This window comes from Staurois parvus, unplaced genomic scaffold (genome assembly GCF_062004578.1).
Source record: "Staurois parvus isolate SC_StPar_1 unplaced genomic scaffold, SC_StPar_1.0 ptg000232l, whole genome shotgun sequence".
NCBI lineage: Eukaryota > Metazoa > Chordata > Amphibia > Anura > Ranidae > Staurois > Staurois parvus.
Window position 1 is genome coordinate 4,539,337 of NW_028318028.1, and position 10,603 is coordinate 4,549,939.

The 10,603-nt window shown below is 43.9% G+C and overlaps 1 protein-coding gene across 1 annotated transcript; it reads right to left on the reverse strand.

Annotated features, from left to right (window-relative positions):
* Positions 1–3,204: 3,204 nt before the first annotated feature.
* Positions 3,205–4,170, reverse strand: LOC149460253 (olfactory receptor 8B8-like). The gene has a single exon (XM_089679921.1). It carries the CDS (start codon positions 4,153–4,155, stop codon positions 3,205–3,207), a length of 951 nt encoding a protein of 316 aa, XP_089536047.1. The 5' UTR covers positions 4,156–4,170.
* Positions 4,171–10,603: the final 6,433 nt, after the last annotated feature.

The following is a 10,603-nucleotide window of genomic DNA, read 5'->3' on the forward strand; positions in this document are numbered from 1 at the left end:
GGGAGATGAAGAGGTCATGGATGGCAGTTAGTTTGTTGCAAACCGAGCGGGCGTTCAGAAGTGCAACCGAGAGAGGGGGGATGGATGTGGGGAGGAGGTGCACAGGTATGAGGTTGAGGGGGTTGCGGCGGCTGGCGGGAGCAGGGGGGTCCCTGGAGGGGGGGAGAGGTGGTGAGGGGCCAGGGTTCGGGGAGATGTCCCCAGCGGATAGGAGAAGGAGAAGGGTGAGGAGGGTGGCATGGGAATGGGAGGTGTAGGAGCGTGTGGGTCTGGTAGTGGTGGCACGTGGGTCGACCGAGGAGTGGAGTACCAGGAGGAGGTGGTGAGTGCCGTAGTGGGGAGAGGGCAGAAGTGAAGGGGCAATGTAGAGCCGTTTTGGGGGGGTGGGCGGGTAGAGGGAGGCGATTTTTGGGATGGAGGAGAGGAAAACGAGGAGGAGAAGTGCAGGTGGCATGCTGGGGTGAGTGCAGTGCTGTTCGGGTCAGGGGAGGTGAAGGGATACGGGTCAGGGCGAGGTGATGTGGAGAGTCTATATCACCGTGGAGGAGTGGAGGAGTCCACTAGAGTCCTTCTGTAGGGGGAGAGTGGGAGTAGAGTCCAGCAGCTGGCTGGCTGCAATCTGTGGGTGCAGTATGCTGGCGTCCGAGGGGGCATCAGTGGGTCTGGTGGATCGGCGAGTGGAGGGGACGTAGGGTGCGATGTTGGGGGGCGTTGGCAGGCAAGGCGTCTGGTGATGCTGGCGGCTCGGTGACTGGAGATTCGCTGGGTGGTCCGGGTCCGGGAGATTCGCTGGGCGACGTCTCGATTCGCTGGGCGACGTCTCGATTCGCTGGGCGACGTCTCGATTCGCTGGGTGGTCCGGGTGTTGGGTGACCAGAGGTGGTAGCTGGGTGCCCGGTAGCTGGGTGCTGGGTGTCCAGGGGTGGTAGCTGGGTACCCGGTAGCTGGGTGCTGGGTGTCCAGGGGTGTTAGCTGGGAGCTTAGACTTCGAGTTGCCAAGCAAAGGCCAAGAGATGGGAAGGACGGGAGAATCCTCATCAACAATGCATTGCAATATCTGGAACGGCATTAAAGACCCATGGTTTTTCGGAATCCCCTCGATGCAGGTAGCGGAGGTGCGGCGTTGTCCTGGAAAGGTTCCTGGTCTGGGGCTGGCTGGTGCAGGGTGGCCCGCAGGGTGCTGGGAGGCCTGAAGCAGTTCCCATGCAGGGTCGCCGGGTGCGAGCAGCTGGGTGCCCCGAGGTGGCGGCTGGGTGCCAGGTGGTCTGGGGTGGTCCCAGAGCTAGGGAGGGCTCCAGGGAGACCGTGTGGCCGTGCCGGTTCCTGGTGGTCCAGGGTGATCAGCAAGGACCCAGGGCTGATGGGGAGGGCCCTGGGCAGGCAGGCAGGTCGGCGGGACCCGGTGGGCAGAGCGGTGACGGTCCGGGTAGATGTCCGGCGATCCGGTCCGATCGCGGCTCGGCCGCGGCCAAAATCGAGGCCGCGGCTTCGGGTGCGCGGGTAGGCCGCGATTTCCGGGGCTCCGGGAAAAGGTCCAGAAGTGGTCCCTGGTGGTCAGGCTGGGCCGGGAGTGTCTTAGGGGCCCCGCTGGGTTCCGCTGCGGCCCGGATGGCAGCGGATTGGGGCTAGGAGCGCAGGAGCTCCTAAAGCGTGTCTGCTCCCGCCGCCATCTTGTATATCAGTGGGATCTTCTTTTGAAAAGGCCTTTTGAGAAAGGCAAGAGACACTAGAGGCAAAGTTCCCCTTGCTTGATGTCACACTGGGAATGGCAAGAATGGCGGCAGGAGCTGGAACATTTTACATGATCCACCCTAATAAAACGGGTGGAAAATGTTCCAAAAGGTGAACTTAGCCTTTAACAAAGGGTTGTACTATGACAAAATCAAAGCCATCATAATGGCTGTCTTCCTCATCCAAGAATAAATCTTTCAAAGAAGGCAACTCAGAGCTCTTTTGGAACTCACATATAGAGGGAAACTGAACGCTGAGAGACTGAAGCCACCTGTTGAGCTGCAGGTTGTACTTGAGATGCAAAGGATTTCCATATGGCCTGAAAAACCTCTTTCATCATTGACATGCTATCTTGCCCAAGAGTGTCAAATTGTGACAGGCCAAGCATCCTCCCAGGCTGGGTTTGTGGTGATGATAGGTAGTCACAGAGCCATGTGGAGACTAAGCCACAGAGTGTTTGTTCCTGAAGTGACTATAATGGTGGACTTCTCTGGAAGGTGCCTTCCAACTATAGCCAAAAGGACCTCTGTCATCTGAAAGATGAGATGAACAGTGCCTTGAACTTGAAACAATGTAAAAAAAGCAAACATTGCAAAAATAAGAACAAGAAAATAAAAGAATAAAACAATGGAAAAGAATCCTGGCAGTGGTGGATGCAGTACCCTACTTTCTCTGGAAGTGCTGATATTTGGAAGGGGTTGTTATCTTGTTTTGCATGGTTCAAAAGAAATCAATGTATCAGGTGGGACCAAGAAAACATTTACCCATTTAGGGAAAAAAACATAAGTGAAGAGTTTACCTGGCAAAAGGAATAAACTGTTGCAGCAAAGCAGGGGAGAAACACACAGTCACCTCCTAGCAGGGCAGAGTGGAACTGATAGAGCCTGCATTTTAAAACTGAGAGCGGGAAGAAAACAAAGCATCCTGACACCCTTGATTGATTCATAAAGGAGTGCATGTACAAACAGCTTATCGGAACTCCGGCCATGTGATCCATAGTGGACTGCTCAGCCTAACAATTAGTACCGCATGTACACACCATAGGTTACATGTTACCAGAGCCCCTGTACTTTTCCCAGAAGAAGTAAACTGCTGCCATGCCCACAATATCCATGGGGTATACCCAGCTGTATGAACACCCTTTGGATCAGCAGTGTGGCTCAGTGAAACAGATACAGGGACTGCATCCAGTCAAATAAGGAGCAAAGCTTCTGCCAGGTCATAAACCCAGCAAGACAGCATCTGTTCCTATGTGCTTGAATGAAAAGTAAGGAATACCGGGCTGGAAGGGAACTCAAATTTAAAGTTATGATCCTATTAGTGCTAAGGGTGATTGGGGCTTAGCCAGGTGTGTGCTGACATGGAGCTGTCAGGGAAAAATGTTTTGAATATAGAAATATAATACCAATTAGACAGTGGATTACATACTTAATACTTCAAATATAACCATAAAAAGTTAGCAAAGAGCCAAGTTTATTTTTTTTTTATTAGTCTGGACATTTTCTTTAACATTCTCTTCAAAGCTGAATGGACGTCTTTATTCTTGAAGCTGTAAATCAGGGGATTTAATATTGGAACACCTGTGGTATTAAACAGGGAAGAAATTTTATTGGAACCCAGTGTAATATATTCAACTGGTCTAAAGTATTGGTAGGACAAGGTGCCATAAAGAAGGATGATAATTGTGAGATGTGAGGAACACGTGTAGAAGACTTTCCACCTCCCGTTACTAGAACGTATTCTCAGAATGCTTCTTATAATGAAAACATATGATATAAAAGTGAGACTAAGTGGAACAAAAGATGCTAGAATCACGCCTTCAATAATCACATAAAGCTGCAAAGCAGAAGTGTCACTGCAGGATAGCTTCATTAATGGTATAAGGTCGCAGAAGAAATGGTTGACTTCCAATGACATGTAACAAGTAATGGATGATACTTTCAAAGCACAAGGTATGATATCTAAAAAACCCAAAACCCAACAGACACTGGCCAGACTACAGCAGACTTTGTGGTTCATAATTACATGGTAATGTAAAGGGTGGCAGACAGCCACATAGCGGTCATAACCCATTGCTGTCAGAATTAGCAGCTCATTACATGTGAATGATAAAAAGAAAAACATTTGCATAATACAACCAGCAAAAGAAACTGATTTATCTCCAGTGATGAATGTAATAAGAGGTTTGTGAAGAGTTATTGTAGAGCAACAGACATCAAGGAGAGACAGATTGGCCAGAAAGAAATACATTGGAGTGTGAAGATGGCGATCCATAGAGATCAGTAGAAAAATGGTCATATTACCTCCAAGAATGACGAGATAAATCAGCAGAACCAACAAAAAAATGGGAAGCTGTAATTGTGGGACATCAGAAATCCCTTTAATGATGAAATATGTCATCACTGTTTTGTTGGATTCTTCCATATTATAGAATTGTCCAAAGTGCTAAGTATGAAAAAAATGTCATGTATTTTAATAATGTAATAAATATTTAGAGATAGTCTGCTATGCCATATCAGGTTGACAACTACAGACAAATATACAAATGCCATATAATTCAGTTGTACAATGTATAATTGTTAAAATTATTAACTAGATCTTTAAATACAATTATTGCCAATATTTATATCTATTTCTATATTAGCTTTTGAGCATTCTACAAAAAGTATACCGTAATTCAGACTGAAAGAGGCAGCACAGAGCTGTTGGTCTTAAGCTGGCTATACACTAGTAGAATTTTGTTTAAAATTCTTTGTTTCAAGAACATTTGTTCGATTTTCTAATGATTAAGGGGGTCACATTTGTGTTTGGCTATAGTGACAGGAAATTTGAAGGAACAACTGAGTTTCTAACAGTTATGTGGTTTTCATCTAGGAAATTACATTCATTCCAAAATTGAATGTTAAAAGTAATTGAAATTTTGAAGTACTTTTGGACATCAATCATCGAGTCATAGAATGCACTGAAAATACTCATATGAACAATCATTTGAAAATCTAATAGTGAATTGCCAGCTTAACACTGTGAGCATGCTTTTGTGGCGATTGATGTAATACAACTGGCCAGTGATTTGCAACTTTTTCATTTTCCATTCAGCAGGTAAGGGAAACAGAAATGAACGCATGTATTTCTTTATAGTTATAGAGAAAATTGTACCAATTGTCACTAGGTATGGCAGGTATGTGTCGATCACAAAAATAACTGAACCGATTTGTAAATACAATATTTTGAAAGGACAAATAGCTCACACATGTATTTTATATATTCACAGCAGATCACATGACAATTGTACACAATGGATGGCTTCTATTCAAGCCATTCAATGTGTAATATTGTGTTCCTCGCTGTGATTGGTCAACGTGATCACATGGTTCAGACAGGGCCAATCACCATGTGATTAGCTGTGGCCAATCACAACTAATCACAACCATACACACTGAATGAACCGATTTCCTTCAGTAAAAATTACTGTTTATTACAGCAATATTCACTGTTATTAGCAATCAGAATGTGTAAAAAAAAATTCTGATCACCTCCCCAGAGTAGTACAATTTTACTATGGTAACACTGTATTGCTCTGGTCACAGTATGTAAAAAAAAAAATTGTTAAAAAAATTGAAAGAAAATGTAAAAAAACATTGAAAATATTTTTAAAAATATATATTACATTTTTTCTTTACATACTGTCACCAGTCAGTGTCCCAGATCACCGCCACATCATAATACACACCAGGTTATTTTTTACCAAAGAAATGTAGCAGACTACATTTTGGCCTAAATTTATGAAGGGAGACTATTTATTTGCAAAATTTTATAACAGAAACAAAGAAAAACTTGTTTTTCTTTTTAAACTTTCAGTCTTTTATTGTTTATTTAGGAAAAAATTAAAAACCCAGTGGTGATTAAATACCTCCAAAAGAAAGCTTTATTAGTGCACAAAATGATAAAAATGTAATTTGGGTACAGTGTTGCATGACCGTGCAATTGTCATTCAAAGTGCGACAGTGCTGATAGCTGAACATTGGCCTGGACAGAAAGGAGGTGAAAGTGCTTGGTATTGAATTGTCTGCCCAGGTGTTCAACGTAAGATATATACCAAAAAAGTACTCACTAAGTGAATCTCAATGGGCCCCAAACAGCTTCTACCCTCTTCTGCTGCTAGCAGGGCCTCTTCTCTGTGGTAATGATACTTTAATACAGTACAACCATCACTTGGGATGTCATCTTGCTTTTAATGACTTGTTTGTTCACATAATTGTACCTGTACCTGCTGCTGTTCAGTCGAGATGCTTACCTCCGTGTGCCTCCTAATGAAGTGAATCTGTTGGCCTTGGAAATGTGTTGAGAAATCCCCACAATAATCAAGATGGGTTTTGGAAAATGTTTGTTGCATCTAAAGTTATGAGAAAAAAATATTGTGATATTTGAAGTGTGTAAGCTTAGTGGTAAATGCATTTTCTAATGCAAAGTCCAAAGTACAGTTTAAGGGCTTTCTGACCCACTTTTCTTAAAAGGAAAAGGAAAGTTTGACACCTCAGTTTCCCACTCAGGGGATTTCAGTTTCACACAGCAAAATGCAATGCTGCTCTTGTCTCTGGTCTTTCAAACCTGGCACTCTGGAATTTTCTGGCTCAGTCAACCTTTATTTACAGTCTCCAGCTGTACGGGCCCACTTTTGGCCTTTCAAAAGGGGTTTTCCTGATGCCCCAAGCTCATTCATGCTCCTGAGACTTACGGACTCTCACCACTCCCATGGACTAGCTAGATGTCCCAGCTCTCTCATTCCTGAAGACTCACTCAGCTGTCCGAACTCTCCCAGTCCTATGGGTAAGGAAACTCTCCCACATTAAGTTCTGTCTCCTGAGCGGAGCAGCTCTGTTTCCTGGCAGGGACACATATCCCTCCTGACTGGAGCACACAGCTATTTCCTGACAGGGCCCCTAAACTATGCCTTGCTCATAATGAGAATGTACACCTGTACACTCACACAGACAAGGGGGCCCAAGAGCTGTGTGAAGAGGAGGAATCATCCAGGGTCTGAGGAGGTACACCAAAGAGTTTTTTTTGTGTTCTTAAATGAGAGACTGTTGCTACCCACATTTTTTGTACATAGTTGCTTAGAAGTTTGTCCTAGGTTTCTGCAGTTCCTCGGGCATCCCATATTCCACTAGAATCCATCCAAGTTATAAACCCCTTAATAAAAATCACAAAACCAAGCTCAAGGATTGTTAATGACTCCTGTGTGCAAAGCGTGGAAGAAAATGTGTGTTGCCTGGCTGTGCAGAGCTTTAGGGGGATCCAAAACTCAGTGACTCCTAAGGGGGTAGTGCTACATCTACTTCACTGCAACAAGGTAACAAGAGACATTATTCAGAGAAAAGATATAGAGTTTACCATAGATAATTTTTTGGGGGGTGCTGTGCTGTTGCTGGAAGTGCGAGTTGGGGTGCCTACAATGTACTTGTGGGCATGGCCAAAAGTGGTTGTGGTCCAAATGCAGGTGTAGCCAGAAAGTGGACATTTCTACATGGCTTGTAGTGTGACACTTTTTTCCTTTTGTAAAGACCAATTAAGACTTGGGGTGAACCAAAAAGACTATGGGAATAAAAAAAGCCCAGTTGCAGCCAGAAATCATAACCCCCATCACAGCAACATTATTAAATCTCAGCACACCACAATAATTATCCAAGGTAAAACAGTACAGTAATTAAGCAGGGCATATTTCATTACTTAAAAGTAGAACTATAGACAAAACGTATTTTTTCATATTGGATAGAGAAAGGGAGTGTTATAACCCCTGTCAGATTTTTTTTCACTATCTGTGAGATTTCCCTTCACTTCCTACCCCAAAGCCAAACAGGAAGTGGGAGGAGATCCATGCAAATTAAGGGAATCCCTTGGAGACCTCCAGATCACCAGAAGTAGTGTACCCATTGGAAGATTTCCCCACTATTACTTTTTGGGGGACAACACACAATTTGGGATTTTCTTTACTTTCACTTTTAATGATAACGGTAACCAGGACAAGTAGACTGGGTGAATCTCCTTATTGGGGGCACAGACAGCAATAAACACTGACAGGGTTCATCTCCACATAGAGTGCATCTCCACTCTATCAAAAACTAAAAAACATTTTGCCTTTAGTTATACTTTAACCCTCAGCACAATACAGTAACTAACCCCAAACATTGCACAACAATTAACCCCCAGCACAGCACAATTAACACCCAATGCTGCACATTAATTAACCTCCAACATTGCACAATAATTAACCATCAGTACATCACAATTAAACCCCATCACAACACAGTAACAAACCCAAAGCATGACACAATAATAAATCCCGAGCACAACACAGTAGTTAACCTCCAGCGCCACACATTAATTAACCCCCAACATTGCACAGTATTAAACACCCAGCAGTATAGAAATCATTGCGACCCCCTCATTGTGCAACATATAACATAGCATATAGAGTGAAGCTGTCAGCACTACATAGTGTATAGAGTGTGGAGTTCAAGACTACATACAACATTAGTTTTTCAGCATATCCTCTTACATTTGTGGTCAGTGTGCATCTGCACAGTAGTAGCAGTGTGCCTCCTGTACAATGGTGAGCAGCATGTCGTCTGTAAACAGGTAGCCAGTGGCCATGCATACTGGTGGTCAGAGAGTCCCTATTTACTGGTGGTCAGTTCTCTTGTATACAGGTGATCAGGGCTTTTTTTTCTCAAAAATTAGGTGCAGGATATCAACCATGTCTCCTCCACAGTACAAATGACCCCCTCTCCCCGAAGTAGGAAAGCATGCCACATCAAATGGTGGGTTTAGCCAAACTGCACTAACAGTGAGAGAATCTTAAAAGGGCATTGTTAAATACCAAGAGTACATTATGTGAAGGGTTCAGGAGTGCACTACTTAGAGTGCAGGGTTCAGTAGTGTGCTGCATACAGAATGCAGGGTTCAGGAGTGTGCTATGTACAGAATTCAGGGTTCAGCAATGTGTTATGCACAATGTTCTAAATTCACGAATGTGCTATCTACAGAGTGAAGGGTTCAAGAGTGTGCTTTGTATAAAGTGCATAGTTCAGGGGTGCGCTATGTGCAGGGTTTAGGGGTGCACTATGTACAGAGTGCAGGGTTTAGGGGTGCACTGTGTACAGAGTGCAGAGACCAGGAGTGTGCTGCATACAGAATGCAGAATTCACGAGTGTGTTACATATAGAATGAAGGTTTTAGGAGTGTGCTGTGTACAGAATGAAGGGTTCATGAGTGCGTTACACACAAGGTGCAGAGTTTAGGAGTGTATTATGCACAGAATACAGAGTTCAGTGGTGTGTTACATAAAGGATGCAAAGTTCAGGAATGTGTTACATACAGAATCCAGAATTCAGGAATGTGTCACATACAGAATACAGAGTTTGGGGATGCGTTACATACAGAATGAAGGGTTCAGGAGTGCATTACGCACAAATTGCAGAGTTCAAGGGTGCGTTACATAAGGAATGCAGGGTTCAGGAGTGCATTACATACCAATTGCAGAGTTCAGAGGTGCGTTTCATACAGAATCTAGAATTCAGGAATGTGTCACATACAGAAATCAGAGTTCAGGAATACATTACAAACAGAATGTTGAGATCAGGAATACATTACATACAGAATGCAGAATTCAGGAATGCATTACATACAGAATGCAGAGTTCAGGAATGCGTTACATACAGAATCCAGAATTCAGGAATGCGTCACATACAGAATGCAGAGTTCAGGGATGCATTACATACAGAATTCAGGGTTCAGGAGTGCATTACAAACACACATTTCAGAGTTCAGGGGTACATTTCATACAGAATGCAGGGATCAAGAGTGTGCTACGTACAGTGTAGCATTCAGAAGTGTGCTGCGTACAGAATGCAGGGTTCAGGAGTGCATTACACACAAGGTGCAGAGTTTAGGAGTACGTTACATACAGAATGCAGAGTTCAGGAATGCGTTTCATAGAAAATGCAGGGTTCAGCAGTGTATTATGCATAAAGTGCAGAATTCAGTGGTGTGTCACAAACAGAATGCAGAGTTCAGGAATATGTTACAAACAGAATATATAGTTCAGGAATACATTACATACAGAATGCAGAGTTCAGGAATGCATTACATACAGAATGTTGAGTTCAGGAATGCATTGCATACAGAATGCAGAGTTCAGGAATATGTTACATAAAGAATGCAGATGTAGGAGTGTGTTGCACACAAATTGCAAAGTTCAGGGGTGTGATACATACGGAATGCAGGGATCAAGAGTGTGCTGCATACAGAGTGCAGTGTTCAGAAATGTGCTGTGTACAGAATGCAGGGTTGAAGAGTGCATTATACACAAGGTGCAGAGTTCAGAAGAGTGTTACATACAGAAGGCAGGGTTCAGGAGTGGGTTACACACAAAGTGCAGGGGTGCATACTGTACATGAAATAGTCCACACCCAACAGCAGCAATATATGAACTGAAATTCTGCTTGTTTGCTGAGCCCACACAAGGAAACCATACAGAGCACAGGCAGGTTGTAGTATTACATTTGAACCACTGCAGAGCAAACTTCTTAGTTGCAGGATCAGGATGAGTTTACCTCAAACCATTACTGGATACTGGGAGATTCCATAGGGATGTGAGCCTCCCTCCTTGCTCTCCAGAATGAGTGTACAAGCTGCTGGGACTAGAAGAAGAGCATTGCGACATGCAGCTCAGAGGCCCTACACAGCAAGTCCCTCCTCAATCACATTGCTTTGCAAGTTTGCATTGATCCAGGGTGGATTGATGCAGTTTTGCAAACCCTTGTGTGTGATCCAGGCAGATACATTTATGGGGGTGCTGTAGGAAATTTTG

Bases quoted from the DNA above. Each gene is read 5' to 3' on its own strand.
- LOC149460253 (XM_089679921.1), bottom strand. From the start codon at position 4,155: ATGGAAGAATCCAACAAAACAGTGATGACATATTTCATCATTAAAGGG.